Genomic DNA, 17307 nt, shown 5'->3' on the forward strand with positions numbered 1-17307 from the left:
AAAGCAGTGGCTTTTTTTTTTTTTTTTTGGGTAAACCCGGTAAATGTATAGAAAAGAGAAAAAAGAAACAACGTAGGGGAGGAAACTCCCGGGCGAACTACTCGAGTACTTTCTTCTATTTTAAAGAGGAGAGAACAAGAAAACCTTGATTTAAGGGAGACAATTATTAATTCTCCCTTCTTACTTTATTACAAAACTCATTTTGGAATTGAGATTAGTTCATTTCTTGAATTGGGTATCTGAGTTTTGAAGAGAAGTGGTGGAATGGCAACTGACTTACTTGTAGGACCAGCGGTTGAAGCAGTGTTTGGGGAGCTACTAAGAGCTGTTTTAAAGGAAGCAGGGAAAGCAAAATACTTTAAGCCCCAGTTGGAGCAATTACAATCCACTTTGGAGAATAATGTTTCGGTTATCCAACAAATTGAGAAGTACAATGAAAAATTGGATTATCCGAAGTGTGAAACTCAATTGATGATTGAGAAAATAAAGGAAGGCGAGCAGATTGTTCGCAGATGCTCAACAGTGAAGTGGAATATCATTAAAAAGACTCATTATGCTCGTAAACTAATCAAAATGAATAGCTTAATTGACAGGTTCTTTCAGGTTGATATGCAAGCACAACAGACCAGAGACAACAAAGAAATTCTGCTGGGTATGAGAGATCTGCAAAGGTCGTTCACCGCATGTAATAGTAATGGAAGCATTGGTGTCAAGTTTAGTCGAGATGGAATTATTAGACCTTGTTCGGTGCCTAATCCTCCGGAGATGACCCCTGGATTAGATGTACCATTGGAGGAGTTGAAGAGGGAATTGTTAAGGGATGGCAAGCAAGTGATTGTTGTGTCAGCCCCTGGAGGATCTGGGAAGACTACATTGATTAAGAAACTTTGCAAAGATGCAAAAGTCGAAGGTATCAATTTATATTACTCGTTCTCTTTTTGTTTGCTAAGCCCCTTATGGTTAAGTTAATTTGCACATTTTGTTGGAATTCTTCTTTCGGAGTGGATTTTTATTTATAATGATCGTCTCCGATAACTTTTCAATGTATATACTGATTGTGTTTGAATTGAACTCGGTGGCCTTTATGTAAAATCTTGACACTTTTGCCATATTGCCAGATAATATGTAAACATGGATTTTCCATTATGCCAAATTTCTTTATGTAGAATTGGCACTTAATTTCATTAGAATTTTTATCAAAAGCATTCTAACACAGTATTTCAACAGCAAAATTCAAGGACAACATTTTCTTTGTCACTGTTTCTAAACCACACAATGTGAAGGTTATTGTACGGAAAATGATCCAGCATATGGGTAAAGATGTGTGTGAGTTTCAAACAGATGAGCATGCAATCAATGACTTGGAACGTTTGTTGAAGGAAATGGGTTCACCACCCATATTGTTGGTCCTTGATGATGTCTGGTCTGGATCAGAATCCATGCTGCACAAGTTCAAGTCCCAATTGCCCAATTACAAGATTTTGGTGACTTCAAGATCTGTATTCCCAAAACTTGGTTTTGAATATAATTTAAAACCATTGAGTGACGAAGCTGCTGAAACACTTTTCCGTTATACAGTGGGTGGAGACTCATACGTTGGAGATAAAAAGCTTGTCAATAAGGTGCTCTGTCAATCTGCAGTACAAACATACATGCACATATGTGTCTGTTTCCTTTTCCTATTTATCCTCATTATTCATGTATCGAATACCAAATCATTTTTAGTATAAGTTAGGAAGTTTTTGGCATGTTTAATCACTCTTTCTACCATTGGCCAACGTACAGTGACAAATGTGACTGTTGCACTATAAATTGAGCCTTTTAAACAACCAAAGCAAACTTTGATCTGATGTGAATTCATTGCAGATATTGGGAGTCTGTAAGGGATCTCCACTAGCCCTTACTGTAGTTGGTAGATCACTCTGTGGGCGGTCTGCAGCAGTCTGGAAAAGTAGAGTGAAGGAATGGCAGGATGCAACTATTTTCCATTCTAACACTGATTTGCTTGTTTGTCTCCAAAGCAGCTTGGATGCCTTAGATGATAAGCTCAAGGAGTGTTACATGGACCTTGGTTCTTTTGCTGAGGACCATAGAATTCCTGTCACTGCCCTCATCGACATGTGGGTGGAATTGTATAAAAGGGATGAAGATAATCTTTATCTCATCCTTAGTGATCTCTCTGACGTAAATCTGTTTGATCTAGTGGTGACCAGGTATGCTGGCTATATAGTTCTCTATGATGTAACTAAATGCTTTCCCTAATGATTTTTTTTTTTTTTTTTATGTAAAAAAAGCAAAAAGTTTCAGGGAGCCACAAGTTTAGCATTTTGTCATTTGTTTTATGGATGATTGTCATCAATTGTTGCAAATGATAATTGATTGTGATGAATTTTCTATTTGAGCTACTGACTATTTATTCTATTAACTTAGCAAGTCTCTTGCTCTATATCTACAGAATTTGAATCTGATCCTGACTAATCAATTTATGTCTATTCAACCGGAAAAATGGCAGTGATGATGGCTCCTACAATGATCACTTTGTTTTACACCATGATCTTCTCAGAGAGCTAATTATCCATCAAAGCTTATTAGAACCAGTAGAAAAGATGAAAAGACTATTCATAGAGATAAGTGGAAACAATTTTCCTCCGTGGTGGTTGGAACAGAATCTGCACCCAGTTAATGCCCGTCTCTTGTCAATCTCCACAGGTTTTTCATTTCTAACACACCTTCTGAAATGTTTTTATTTTATTTGTTCTGCTCATTACTAAGTTCGACATAATTCGCAGATGAAACATTCTCATCCAGTTGGTATGACATCAAAGCACCTGCAGTTGAAGTTGTAGTTCTAAATGTTCGAACAAAGGAGTACACCATGCCAAATTTTATGGAGAAGATGGAAAAATTGAAGGTCTTGATAGTCACAAGTTGTGGATTCCTTCCTGTTGAATTAAGTAACTTTCAACTTCTTGGTTCTTTGTCAAATCTAAAGAGAATTAGATTGGAGCGAGTTTCAATTTCCTTTGACATGACAACGATACAAATGAAGAATCTGCAGAAGTTATCCTTGGTTTTATGCAATGTGGGTCAGGTTTTTAGTAATTCTACCTTCCAAATTTCAGATGCATTTCCAAATTTGAAGGAGATGGACATTGACTATTGCAATGATCTAGAGGCACTGCCTGATGGGGTATGTGATATTGTCTCCCTAGAAAATCTCAGCATCACCAATTGTCATAAGCTGTCCCAACTGCCCGAAGGGATTGGCAAGCTGGTAAACTTAGAGGTGCTAAGGCTTGCTTCTTGTACTGATCTGGAAGCATTGCCAGACACAATTGGGGACCTAACCAATTTAAGACTTCTTGATATATCTGAATGTCTAAGCATCACAGAATTGCCAGTACAGATTGGTGAGTTATACAGATTAGAAAAACTTTTCATGAGAGGCTGCTGTAGTTGTGATCTACCCACATCAATTACGAAGCTTAAGAATTTGGAGGTTGTGCGATGCGATGAAGAGACAGCTTATAAATGGGAAGAAGTAGAGGCCTGTTTCACATATCTGACAATAGAAGTGCCTAAAGAAGAGATAAACTTAAATTGGCTTTACAAATAATATTTGTCAGAAATTTCAAGCAATCCTCACGCTCTGTTGAGAATATGGCTCAGCTGCTGATTTGGTCAAGGATTGCTGCTAATGTGTTGTTGCTGATTTGGTGTTGAAAGTTGTTAAAGGTGTGTGTTTCCAGATTCAAGTCTTTGAAATAGTGCTGGTCATGTGCTTGTTTTTAGGAGTATGTTATTTCAATAGTGGATAAGCTGTTAGTGGAGTCGTGTTCAGTTTTTTTAGCAAGTTTGTTAAAGTATTTCTATTACAAAATCTTGTATATATTTGCTGCTGATTCAATAAAGATTTGTGTGAGTTTGCAGTCTCTCTTAAGTCATTTTTGCATTCTCTCTCTTCAGATTTTGTTCTTGTACGAATAAAACTATACGCTCTATTGACTTGTAATTATGTTAGAATGGAAGTGAGAGAAAAAATTTCATGGGGAAGTAGTGTATGTCTCTTCTGTACTTGATGTTGCTGTTCAAGTGATAATCTAAACCAGAAGTTCTGGCTCGACTAGGGTATTGTCCACTTAATTTTTAAAAGAGAAATTAAACGAAGCTGGTTTCATGGTTTACAAAGAGCAATGAGGTGGATACCTCAATAGCCAGGTTGATATGGTCGCACAACAGGCAAGAGACACTTGTGAAAGTCAATGAAATGCATAGCATCGTCAAGAGACTCGACGGTAAAGAAAACGCAAGTGGGTTTAAACCGTTTAAAATTATTGGAGCTTGCTCAGTGCCTGGTCCTCCGGAGACCCCTGGCCTGGATTTTCCATTGGTGGAGTTATACACTTTTGCAACTAATAAAATTGTGAAAACAAACAAAAAGTATGAATTGAAGATAATTGTGTCACTAAATTAAATTAAAGTAATATGGTAAACTTTATTACAATAAAGTTATAATAAAGTGAAAGAAAAGTTTAAGGAATCTACATTTTCTCACCGGCAATCTTTGAAAAGAACATTTACTTACCCATCGTTAAAATTCCAATGTTAGTATTAATGGTGAAACCGTTCACACAATATATAGTATAGGATTAATGTCGATTATACCCCTAAAATACAGGCAAATGACAATTGTCTTCACCAATTTAGGAATTAACCACTTAAACCCCTATCTTCAATTTCTATAGAATGGAGGTTTCACTTAAAGTATATGTGTTTCCATAAAAAAAAATAAAAATAAAAAATGCAAAAACCTTTTCATTTATAATAATATCTAAAAATTATAAAAATACAAAACAATATTTCATATTTCATATATTATATATTATATATTTTATGAAATTATATAAAGATATAATTTCTGAAAGAGGAAAAAAAAAACTGAAAAATTGTAAATAAGAAAACAAAAAATTCCAAAAAAAAAAAAAATATATATATATATAGGACCCAATTAATAAAGGATTTAAATAAATTTTTTTCTTAACAAGAGATATAATAAATCTTATGAAAATGCGTTTGGTAAAAATGATTAGAATTGTTTTTCAAAAATAGTTTTTAAATACAATCCTAAAAACTAATGTAAAATTAAAAACATTAAAAGTCATTTTTATAGTTTTCTACTGCTTTTAATCTGAAAACAATTTTTAAATTTTATATTAGACACATTTTCAAATATTAAAATACAACTAAAATTTGAATCATACTTTAGTTTTTGAAAATTATTTTTGAATCACAAATGAAAAAGGCCCATAAAAATTTGAAAAAAAATAATCAAAAACTGAAAAAAAAAAAAAAACGGTTGGCTAAAATCGCACTCGGCTACGTGCGATTCGGCTAAATCATACATGGCCGTGCGCAATTCCGACTTAATTAATTAAAAACATCCAGCTGAGTAGAGCAAATGAGATTGATATCCTCCATCATCTTTTCTTGGTTTATCTTCATTCTTAAAAAATTAGGGCCCATTTGGTAAGTTATTGGAAAAAATGTTATTTTGAAAAATTATCTGAATAAATAGGATATGATTAAATCAAATAGGATAAGATTATAAGATTGTATTTGGTATAATAACTAAAAATTATATTTAAGTTGGATAAAAATTAGAATAGTTGTTTGATACATTTTTAAAAACATTTTCTGAAAATATTTACATGATTTTTTAACTCCCTACATTGTTAATTTAGCTAAACATCATCAACAATAAAAGTTTATAAATTAACAAAAATACTCATCCACCCAAACCAAATGGCACACGATTTGTTGGACATGACCAATTGTGTGCCGATCATGCGAAAAACGGCTAGATCTACAACTAGAATTTGGTCGTTGTTAACGGCCAAAATATGGTCGCCAACGGCTAGATCTTTAGTCGTAAATCTGGCCAAAAAAAGCTAGATCGACGCACGATGGGTCAAGTTCGATCGATTGTACATCGTTTCAATACCGACGATCATCGATGGCAACGGCAGCAGCTGGCGGTGGTTGCTAAGGGCCAGCAGTAGCTTGTGTGGATAAGAGTATTTTTATTAATTTATAAACTTTTATTGTGAAATATAATTGTTTTTAGTTGAATAAAGTTGAAAAAAAATATTAAAATAAGATAATAGGAAACAAGTCCCAATCATAGAAAAAATCTTATTTGACTCGGATTGATTTTTAAAATAATGATTTCAAGTAAATTTTTTAATCCAAGTAGGATAATTAAAAAGAGTGAAACAAGCACGGTAAGAGATTTGATATTACAATATAATCAACTAATGACCACCAATCAGTTTATCATACCGCAATGGCCAGAGGAACCATGGCAAGTTACTAAAAGCTAACAGTAACCCCTCATCTTAATGAACTTCTGTTCAATTGTCTCGTCTTTTTTTCCCAAAAGATATTATAGCCTTAAATCCATAGCAGCTAAGGGTTCCAACCTCCAACATCCCATTGTTTATAGCTTCTTAACTTGAAATACCAGCAACTTCCTCTTTTAATCTACTGACAAACTTAAAAAGACTGAATTAATCTGATGATCATAGCCCTGTCCCCACACCTGGGTCACCAATTAATCATCCTGAGTGACATTGAAGAGGACAGAAATCTCCAAGTGAGTTCAATCTTTTCTGACAATCGTGCTGCAAATGGTTGGAGTGTCAAAGCAATAGAAAGATACTTGCTGGATTTTCAGAAGGTTTGAATCACCAATAATCACTACAAGAACAATTCCCATCCTCAAAACTATGGAACCGATTTGAATCCCTCACAATTATTTTTCTCTTAACAATCTTTGAGATAAACTTGATGGCATTGTGGCAATCTACACAAGTTCTTAAATTCTTAAATACTTTGATTGTTGTTCCCGGGGGAGTAGCAATAATCCCAAAAGCAACTGCAAGCTTCTCACTGTGGTACGAGAGATTTTGCTCCTTCTGCTCCTCCTCCACATCATGCAACACAAAATTGGTATCAGGAATATACCCTTCTTCCCTCATCCTTCTTGAAAGCTTGCCCAAAAACTCATGAATTTCCTTGGACTTCGGATGAGATGTATCTCCCACTAAGAACACATGCACCTCTCTCTTGACCTCTATCCAACTCAAACCTGGTTTCTTTACAACTCCTTTGTCATCCATTTTCTTTCTGATTTTTGAAACTTCTGCCCACATGCCAGCAGCGGCATATATGTTGGCCATAGTAATGTAAGTGGCTGGATTCTCAGGCTCAATCTCAAATAATGCTTCTGCTGCTTGTTTAGCCAGTTCAAGGTTTCCATGAATTCTACAACCAGCAAGCAAGGAAGCCCACAAAAATTTATCTGGTTTCATTGGCATTTTAGAAATGATGCCCTCAGCTTCCTTAAACCGACCAGACCTTGCCAATAGATCAATAATACAAGCATAATGATCAGCAGTATGTGTTAGCCCATGTTTCTCCTTTATTGAGTGGAAATACTCAAGCCCTTTATCAACCAAACCAGCGTGAGTACAGGCTGTAAGAACCCCAACAAAGACAATATGATCAGGCTGAGTACCTGATTTAAGTAACAACTCAAAGTACTCCAAAGCCTTATCAGGTAGACCATTTTGAGCATATCCAGCAATCAATGAAGTCCAAGAAACTAAATCTGGTCTAGGGATCTCATTAAATACTCTTTTCGCATTTTCAACATTTCCACACTTAGAGTACATATGAACAAGTGCACTAGCTGCAAAACTGTAAGGATCAAATCCTATTCTCGTCATATACCCATGAACTTGTTTTCCAAGTTCCTCTGCTGCATGATCAGCACACGCATTCAAAACCCCGGCAAAAGTAAACTCATTAGGCCTACTCCTTGATTTCATCAACTCACAAAACAAAGCAAACCCTTCTTCTCTCCTCCCTTCTTCAAAATATCTCCCAATCATAGCTGTCCATGAAACTACGTCTCTATCCAACATTCCATCAAAAATGTGCCTCGCTTCATTTATACTCCCGCATTTTCCATACATATCAGACAAAGCACTCCAAACTATCTCATCTGAATCCAACCCAGTTCGCATTATATAACCATGAATCTCTTTACCTAAACGTAAACAGTGAATAGCTGACACTGCTGCCAATGCACTAGACACGGTAAACTTATTCGACACCGAACTTTCACTTCTTTGCATGCTTCTATACAACTCTAAAGCCTCTATTGTCTGATTATAACGTACATACCCCGAAATCATTGCAGTCCAAGAAAAATTGTCTCTTTGAGGCATTTCATCGAAAAAATTTCTTGCTTGTTCAAGAAACCCCACTTTCGCATAACCGGATATCATAGTGTTATACGAGCAAAGATCTCTTTCATTCATTTCATCAAAAACTTTCTGGGCATCAATTAAACTCTCACATTTCGCGTACATATCTAGCAAACGGTTAGATATGAAGACACCGGGCTTAAACCCGGAAGCTTTTAAGTGTGCATGGACTCTTTTGCCCTCTTCGAGAGCGTAATTTTGGCGGCAAAATTGGATGAGAGTGGAATAGATTGAAGCAGAGGGCTGATTGATTTGATGGAGGACATGAATTGCTTCTTTCAAGCGTTTTTGGTTGCATAAAATGTCTAACGCTTCTTTAAATTTGTTGTCTTTGCATAAGCTGGTTATGAGTCTGTCATTGGAGTTTATTTTGAAAAAGGACTTTTGATTAACAGGTTTATGACGGTTAGATTGAGAAGAATAAGAGCAGAAAGTGGTTTTGTTAAGTTGAAACAGATTACAAGTGTTTGAGGTTCTGAACTTCCCTGGTTTCATGGTTTCATGGTTTCAAGTGGCCGTAAACAAAAAATTTCACCTGGTTGTGATGTTTAGGAGGAGGTATATGGGCTTTGGTTGAGCCCGGGATAGAAAGCTCATTATGATTTGAAGGAATATATTTATTAAGTGGTGAATTGTAGTGGTTAGTGATACTTTCCCATCTATAAACTTTTAAAATACCTTTTTATTATGTAAATATTATGTTTTCCTTCGGTTTTGGTGGGAAATACGGTGATTTACGAAAAAAAAAAAAACCCCTCTTTTTTCATCTCTTCTTAGCCTGTTCCATTGCCAGCATTAAGGAGTGTCGGTGACTAAAAAATCAACAAACAAATCGTAAACACTGCAAATAAACATCCATCAATCGTCTTTCAACCCAACAAGCACAAAAATCGAATGAATCAAACCTAATTAATCGATCAAAACTCGAAAAACCCTAGGGTGGGGAAGCTTCAATCACTGACGATTGGTGAGCAAACAGGATCAGGAATGTTGAGGCTTTTGGAGATGAAGATCCAGGGAGTCGATTGGTGGTGGCAAGGACAATTTTGACACCAAAACGACTGAAAATTTGACTTGGAAGTTGAAACGTCTCGCGGTGCACAATCGACGATTGGCAAGCAAGAGACGGTGATGGAAGTAAGGGTTTTGTAGAGTGGCTTGTGGTGAGCGTGATGGCGGTGTTTGGGAGAATTTCTAACAAAGAAATCAACTGAAAATCCGGTTTGAAGAGTCGGCCGTGCGAACAGAGGTGGTGGTTAGAAATGGTCAGTGATGACGCAAATGGTGAGTGATTATCCCAAACTGTTTTTTTGGGTAATCAAATATCAACTTAAATTGGCTTTACAAATAGCATTTGTGAGAAATTTCAAACAATCTTGCGCTCCATTGACTTGTAATTGTGTTAGAATGGAAGTAAGAGAAAAAATTTCATGGGGAAGTAGTGTGTATCTTTTCTGCACTTGATGTAACTATTCACGTGATAATCTAAACCAGAAGTTCTGGATGAATTAGGGTATAATCCACTTAATTTCTAAAAGAGAAATTAAACGAAGTTAGTTTATTGTATATACTCTGAGATAGAAAAGAAAAAGTTCCTTGTTACAAGAGCAATGAGGTGGGTGATTTCAGACTTTCCCGAGATACTTGGAAAATATTAGGCTTACAAAGCCAAAACTTTTAAGGATGCAGAAGCTTATAACAGTATCTTCAAAAGACTATTTATATGACCTCAACTCTTTATTATAAAAAGTTTATCCATAAAAATAAGAATCTAACAAACTTGTTATTTTTTAAATATAAATTAAAGAGTAAGTTTAACTCTCCACATCAAAGAGAATCAAATTTCACTCTCTATCTTAATTTTAATTAATAAATTACAAGTTTTTATGCATTTTATTTATTAATTTCATTTTTTATGTAAGTCTTTTTTCTTTAAATATAAAAAGTCTATTGGATTTGAATAAAAATTTTCTTCTTTATATTAAAAATTAATAAAAATATTCTTTATTTATTTAAAGATGCTTCTTAAAATAAAAAATACTGTTACAATGCTTTTTAAAATAAAATTAAAAAACACTATTATAGATTTATAGATGCTCTAATGATAACAAGGATATTAATGTAAAAACCTTCATATTAAAGATGTGACAACTAACAATTGTAATTTAGAAGAAATAATGTAAAAAACAAGAGATTCTTATAAGAGTAATGTTACATTTATACCACTCTTTATATCAGTTTTATTATATCATAACTTGATATATACTATATTCAAATAAATTTTTTTATAATTTTTAATATTATAATAAAATTATTATTAATAAAATGATTATAAAATAAGAAAATTACGTAAAAAACTGATGTAAAGGTTTTATTACTCTTCTCATCAACTTTTGGAAATCAATTTCTTTGGATTGGGGATGAAGCAAACACATTTATCAATGAGAGTCGGCCAAAGTGGGAGTGCTTTGGGGCTTTGCCATAGATTCCACATTAAAGAATGATTGAATAAAGTAAAGTTAATCAAACAAGTTTTTATGCATAAATTATTCTTTTTTTTTTTTTTTATGGGTAATCAAATATATTTATCATATTTTGTTTGGCAGCAATAAGTTGTTATTATAATTTTGGTGATTGCTTTGTTTTATTTGGCAAAGGAAAGTGGGTTGTTGTTGGTTATTAAGAGGGAATAACTAAAACATTAAAATACATTTGATTAGCGAATCTCTACGAGACTGACACAATGACTTGGATTTTGTGAAGAATACGTGACAAGGTCAATGAAAGGGATTCACGTTCAGCTGCATCTATTGTTAATCCACAATAATATTTTTATTTTTCAATTATTATAAAGATTAATTTTTAAATCAATTTATATATTATCGCATTTAGTCTTGTTTTATGGATTTACTGGAATTTTTTTATAGCTAAAAAAAAAGGAAGAATTATTAATAATAAAATAGAGTTGAACAGTTGCTTTTGAATGATATAGTCGACATTATTTTATAAAATATATTTAATAAAAAATCAATCAAACCAATTATATATAATTAACGAAGCAAATGTAAAGAAACAATATTTCTAAATTAATTTGAATACACGTAAAAACTAAAAACAAAACATATATAAAAAGTTTGAAATCAGTATTAAATTAATATTGTAATGATAATTGAAAGTTACTTCAATATAAATAAAAACTAGATGAGATGAAATTAAATTGTTAATAAAATATTATACTTTTCTAAAAATTAATTATTTAATGTTTAATAATATACATTTTCTTAAAAAGATCTAAACCTAAAATTTGCTTTACCCTCCATCCATATCCAAATTAGTTATTTGATTATTAAGATATAAGAAGTCTCTAGTAGTTTTTAAATTTTAATTAAAAAAAAAAAGTTAAAAACATTCTGAAAATTGTAAATTGAGGCAAAACTGAAACCTCGTCAACTTCAAGTCAAGTTCCAAATGTACGTATAAAGGATGATCAGTGAGCTACTGCGTACACGCTAAAGTAAAAATACGATTCTCTCATGTTCATATGAAGAGTCGTATTCCTTAAATTCTTCTATTTGTGTCTCATTCTTAATTTCTTCCAAAATTTAGACTGAAATTTGTTCATTTCCTGGAATTTAGATTTGTTTTTTCGTTGAAGAGAAAGTGATGATGGACTATGGAGGAGCCGCCCTTGGAGCAGCGTTCGGAGCGCTAGTACAAGCAGTTGTTGAGGCGAGTTTTAAAGCATGGATGTTCAAGTCCCTCTTGAAGCAACTGAAATCCACTTTAGAGTCTGTAACTCCTATCATCAAAGAAATTGAGAAGTTGAACAGAGATTTGGATCGGCCAAGGCATGAAACTGGTAAGTTCATTAGGAAATTGGAACAAGGCGAGCAACTTGTGCCGCAAATGCTCAACAGTAAGGTTGAATTGCTTTAAAAGAATCGTTTACGCTCACAAACTCCAGAAACTGGATACCTCAATAGCCAGTTTCTTTCAGGTTGATATGGTAGCACAACATTTAAGGGACACCAAAGAAACACTTGTGAAAGTCAATGAAATGCATAGCATCTTCAAGAGACCCGACGGTAAAGAAAACGCAAGTGGGTTTAAACCGTTTAAAATTATTGGAGCTTGCTCAGTGCCTGATCCTCCGCAGATTGCCCCTGGCCTGGATGTTCAATTGGAGGAGTTAAAGATGGATTTGCTTAAGAAGGGCATGCAAGTGATTGTGTTGTCAGCTCCTGGAGGATCTGGGAAGACTACATTGGTTAAAAAACTTTGCAAAGATGATAAAGTCAAAGGTATCAATTGCAATTACTTGCTTTCTTTTTATGTTATTTAGTAAATTAATTAAGTTACCAATTTTACTAGTGGACTGAGACATGGTTGGCAGATGGGATTGTGCTTGATAATTGTTCGAATCATTAGTGATTGTGTTTAGGAAAGTAATGAAGCAATTTCATTTCTTTGTTGCTTTATGTATGTGCAGATTAGGTAGAATATGCTATTTTGTACAGTTTTCCTTATGTAGAACAGTACAAGTGACAGTTAATAATCTTAAAGCTTTTATCACATGTTACTTGAACAGGAAAATTCCAGAACAACATATTCTTTGTCACTGTGTCTAAAACGCCCAATGTGAAGGTGATTGTACAGAAAATATTTAAACATAAGGATTGCGAGGTGCCTGAGCTTCTGACTGATGAAGACGCATTTAATGAATTGGGACGATTGCTGAACCAAATACAGTCAGAGCCTATATTGTTGGTCCTTGATGATGTCTGGTCTGGATCAGAATCCATGGTGCAAAACTTGAAGTTCCAATTGCCTGATTACAAGATTTTGGTGACATCAAGATTTGTATTCCCGCAATTTGGTCCTGGACATAATTTGAAACCACTGAATGAAGAAGATTCAATGACTCTTTTTAACCATTCAGCAGTGCTGCCAGATGGGACCTTGTACATTCCAGATCAAAATCTTGCCTATCAGGTGCTCTGTGAAGTTTGTAGTTATAAACATGCACATATGTATTTGTCTTCAGTTTATTTCCTGTTTTCTTGTGTAGCATGCATATAGTGCATATGAATACATTTCTTATCCTACCAAATCATGTTTAGTAAATGATTGTATGCCTTTATGCCTGTTTCACTCTTTTTCATCATTTGCCAACATATAGTGACAAATGAGACCATTGCTCTCTAGTTCGATTATTTTTACCTGTTTTGAATCAATTTCAGATAGTGAGAGCCTGTAAGGGATCTCCACTGGCCCTTACTGTAGTTGGCAGATCACTCTGTGGGCAGCCTGAGGAAGTCTGGCAAATAAGAGTGAAGGAATGGACTCAAGATGCAACTATTTTCTATTCTAACACTGATCTACTTGTTCCTCTCCAAAGCAGCTTGGATGCCCTAGATAATAAAATCAAGGAGTGTTACATGGACCTTGGTTCATTTCCTGAGGACCAAAGAATTCCTGTCACTGCCCTAATTGACATGTGGATGGAATTGTATAAACTGGTCGAAGGTCGTTATGCCATTGCAAACCTCAATGATCTCTCCAATCGAAATTTGGTTAATCTGGTGGTCACAAGGTATGCTGGCTATATAGAGCTCTGTGATATAATTAAATGCCCTTCTCTATTCATTTTTACAGGACAGAAAAGAAGAAAAGTAAACAAGAAGTTGTGAGAACAACTAGTAAATTTTAGCGTTTTGTGAATTGTTTTATGGATGTCTGATCTCAATTGATGCAAATGAAAATAAAGGGTGATGAATTCTCTATTGTGCTACCAATTATTTGTTCTATCATACAGGCATCTACCTCTATGTGTGTAGAGTTTGTATATTTCCTCTGAGCACTCCATTTTTGTTTATTCACAGGAATACTGCTAGTCATAATGGCTGCTACAATGATCATTTTGTCATGCAACATGACCTTCTCAGAGATTTGATTATCCATCAAAGCATGTTGGAGCCAATAGAGAAGAGAAAAAGACTATTCATAGAGATAAGTGGAAACAATTTTCCTGAGTGGTGGTTGGAACAAACTCTGCACCCAGTTAACGCCCGTCTCTTGTCAATCTCCACAGGTTGTTTATCTCTATTTCTAATACATGTTCTAAAATATACTTGGTATTTTTTTTTTTTCTGTCCTTATCATCTCACTAAAAATGGGACATAATTTGTAGATGAAACATTCTCGTCCAGTTGGTACGACATCAAAGCACCTTTAGTTGAGGTTGTAGTTCTAACTATTCAAACAAAGAAGTACACCTTGCCAAATTTCATGGAGATGATGGACAAAATGAAGGTCTTGATAGTCACAAATAATGGTTTCTTCCTTGCTGAATTAAGTAACTTTAAAATTCTTGGTTCTTTATCCAATCTAAAGACAATTAGATTGGAGCGAGTTTCAATTCCTTCCTTTGACATGACAGCGATACAAATGAAGAATCTGCTGAAAATATCCTTGGTTTTGTGCAATGTTGGTGAGGTTTTTAGGAATTCCACCTTCCACGTTTCAGACGCATTTCCAAATCTAAAGGAGATGGACGTTGACTATTGCAATGATCTTGATGAATTGCCTGATGGGGTATGTGATATTGTCTCCCTAAACAAGCTCAGCATCACCAACTGTCATAAGCTGACTCAACTGCCTGAAGGAATTGGGAAGCTTGTAAACTTAGAATTGCTAAGGCTTGCTTCCTGCGCTGAGTTGGAAGCTTTGCCAGACACAATTGGGAACCTATCTAATTTAAACTTTCTTGATATATCTGAATGTCTAAGCTTCAACGAATTGCCAATACAGATTGGTGAATTATGCAGTTTAAAAACGCTTAGCATGAGAGGGTGCTCTGCTTGTGAGCTACCCGCGTCCATTATGAATCTTAAGAAATTAGAAGTTGTGAGATGCGACGAAGAGACAGCCTATAACTGGGAACAATTCGAGGCCCTTCTGACAAATCTAAAGGTAGAAGAGGTGAAAGAGGATTCCGACTTGAATTGGCTCCGCAATTAACATTTCTGAGAATTTTTTTTTGGTTTTTCTTTGTACACCATGCTTAAACAGTGAACATCGTTGAATTGTAATTATTATGTTGGAATGATAGTAAAAATTATTATAAGAAAAAATACATGGAAAGTTTTGATGATACTCAGATGTTATGGCATTGAATTTGACGATGATAATGCTTTATTTTAATATTTGGGCCCATACTCTATGTCTTGTCTGATGTGGAAAAAAACAGCTTCGAGGAAACTTCAATAGAAACATAATGATAATAGTTAATTCTTTTCTTGGAGAGAGGGCTTGAAAAAGGGCATCTCGTGGACTTCACTAGTGGCGAGTGGCGACGAAGACTTAATCTAGGTAGAGCCGTAGAGATAACCATTAATTTATTAACCAATCATATACAACTTAAAGCCAGTTCAGTTCAATCGTCAATCAAGCGTCGTTGAAATTACGTTTCATTATCATTAAAAAAAATATATTTTTATAAATTCCCTTGAGCTATGAGTGTTTGAATTTCTATTGAAAAGTCTAATTATAAGTGTCAAAGTGAACAAGATGATACAAACCATCATTTGGTGGTTTGATAATAAAAAGGTAAGAAAAAAATTTATGAGTTTCTGAGTTTAAATTTCCTAAATATTAATAAGGGTATCTATTATTGCTTTTACTCGATCGCAATGTTAGGGTTTTCATCCTTTTTTTATTAGTTTTTGAAACTGATGGGGAAACTTGACTGCAATCATCATAATTGTCCGAAAACAAAGTTTCAAAACTTTAGGAGGGGTAGATTAAGTTTTACTCACAATTTTATACTAAAAGAAATTGACTAATCGGGAAAAACATACAGAAAAATTAGTAAAATTACTTATTTGACCCTTTTTAGGGGTTAAAATAATTAAATAAAATATAGCTCAAAATTTGAGAATATTTTAATTAAACACATCTTCTGTTTTACATTTGTTTTCATCACTTAATAACCACAAAAAAAGGTCTACGAAATTAAAAATTCAGTATTTTTAATACAAATTCTACGTTCTAAATTTAACTAGGCAAAGGGGAAGGGGGTCTTGAAGAACTCTAAACTCTAAAACCTCTGACCTTATAAAATGTTAAATTAATAAATAACTTTAATTATAAGTTTAAGAGTAAATTTAACAGTCTAAATTCATATATATCCATTAAGATCTATGTGAATCAAAGTCAAACGTCTATTTTACGCCCTTAATATTTCGTTAATAAAGCTACAGACATCGAAAAACTTGCACCGAAATTGTATACCAACCTACGTGTAACACTTTTCTGATTTTTTTAACAATTTTTTTCTAGTGAACGGTCTTCTATCAAATTTGGACAGCCGTTCACTCATATGGACACCCATCCATATACTAAGGATGGACATTTCTATTTAAAGAACGCCCGTCCATAAGTAAAATAGAATAATTTTTTTTTATAAAAATTAGAGACGACTATTCATCTGTTATGGACGGTTGTCTCTTCATTTTGGACGGACATCCATAAATAAGGAACGTCCGTCTTTAATCAAAATATTAAAATGAAAAAATAAAAAAAATTTGGGGACGACCGTCCATCCCTTAAGTTTGGAGGGATGTCCATTAACTTAAAAAAAATAAAAAATAAAAAATTCTAAGCAGTAAACACTTCTTCTTTTTCGCCATCTCCTCTCTTTTTCTCTGTCTTCATTCCCCATCTTCTTCGCCTTCTGAATTGCTTGGGAACCCATTCTTCGACATCAAATGCACCTGGAAAATTCAAGTTCATATGGTTTCCTTAGATAAACAATCTACTTCCTCTATAATAAACAGCATGGAATTCCTATTAGCATATCTCTGAGATATTGTCAATGGAAATGGACTTGCAACTAAGGACCAGTAGCCCCAACTTTATCTTATCACATATAACAGAGTGAGACATGGATGCTTACTGGTGTCAGAGGTTTGATTGG

General features: G+C 34.2%; 3 protein-coding genes across 3 annotated transcripts; 2 read left to right on the forward strand and 1 right to left on the reverse strand.

Annotated features, from left to right (window-relative positions):
• The first annotated feature begins 88 nt into the window (after positions 1–88).
• Positions 89–3966, forward strand: LOC116134069 (probable disease resistance protein At5g66900). The gene is made up of 5 exons (XM_031419712.1): positions 89–910; positions 1228–1622; positions 1867–2213; positions 2513–2709; positions 2790–3966. The coding sequence occupies exons 1-5, from the start codon at positions 265–267 to the stop codon at positions 3614–3616; spliced, it is 2412 nt and encodes an 803-aa protein (XP_031275572.1). The 5' UTR covers positions 89–264; the 3' UTR covers positions 3617–3966.
• A 2315-nt stretch (positions 3967–6281) lies between these two features.
• Positions 6282–8897, reverse strand: LOC116134092 (pentatricopeptide repeat-containing protein At4g37170-like). The gene has a single exon (XM_031419761.1). It carries the CDS (start codon positions 8823–8825, stop codon positions 6744–6746), a length of 2082 nt encoding a protein of 693 aa, XP_031275621.1. The 5' UTR covers positions 8826–8897; the 3' UTR covers positions 6282–6743.
• Positions 8898–11856: 2959 nt separating this feature from the next.
• On the forward strand, positions 11857–15485 carry LOC116134054 (probable disease resistance protein At5g66890). Its single transcript, XM_031419701.1, has 6 exons — positions 11857–12251; positions 12295–12631; positions 12919–13322; positions 13571–13923; positions 14213–14421; positions 14521–15485. Exons 1-6 carry the CDS (start codon positions 11994–11996, stop codon positions 15348–15350), a joined length of 2391 nt encoding a protein of 796 aa, XP_031275561.1. The 5' UTR covers positions 11857–11993; the 3' UTR covers positions 15351–15485.
• The last annotated feature ends 1822 nt before the right edge of the window (positions 15486–17307 follow it).

Source organism: Pistacia vera, unplaced genomic scaffold (assembly GCF_008641045.1).
Source record: "Pistacia vera cultivar Batoury unplaced genomic scaffold, PisVer_v2 Contig282, whole genome shotgun sequence".
In the NCBI taxonomy this organism is placed as follows: domain Eukaryota; kingdom Viridiplantae; phylum Streptophyta; class Magnoliopsida; order Sapindales; family Anacardiaceae; genus Pistacia; species Pistacia vera.

Bases quoted from the DNA above. Each gene is read 5' to 3' on its own strand.
- LOC116134069 (XM_031419712.1), top strand. From the start codon at position 265: ATGGCAACTGACTTACTTGTAGGACCAGCGGTTGAAGCAGTGTTTGGG. The intron at 1,623-1,866 runs GTGCTCTGTCAA...AATTCATTGCAG, and splicing joins ATAAAAAGCTTGTCAATAAG to ATATTGGGAGTCTGTAAGGG. The intron at 2,710-2,789 runs GTTTTTCATTTC...CATAATTCGCAG, and splicing joins TCTCTTGTCAATCTCCACAG to ATGAAACATTCTCATCCAGT.
- LOC116134092 (XM_031419761.1), bottom strand. From the start codon at position 8,825: ATGAAACCAGGGAAGTTCAGAACCTCAAACACTTGTAATCTGTTTCAA.
- LOC116134054 (XM_031419701.1), top strand. From the start codon at position 11,994: ATGATGGACTATGGAGGAGCCGCCCTTGGAGCAGCGTTCGGAGCGCTA. The intron at 12,252-12,294 runs GTTGAATTGCTT...CACAAACTCCAG, and splicing joins CGCAAATGCTCAACAGTAAG to AAACTGGATACCTCAATAGC. The intron at 13,924-14,212 runs GTATGCTGGCTA...GTTTATTCACAG, and splicing joins GTTAATCTGGTGGTCACAAG to GAATACTGCTAGTCATAATG.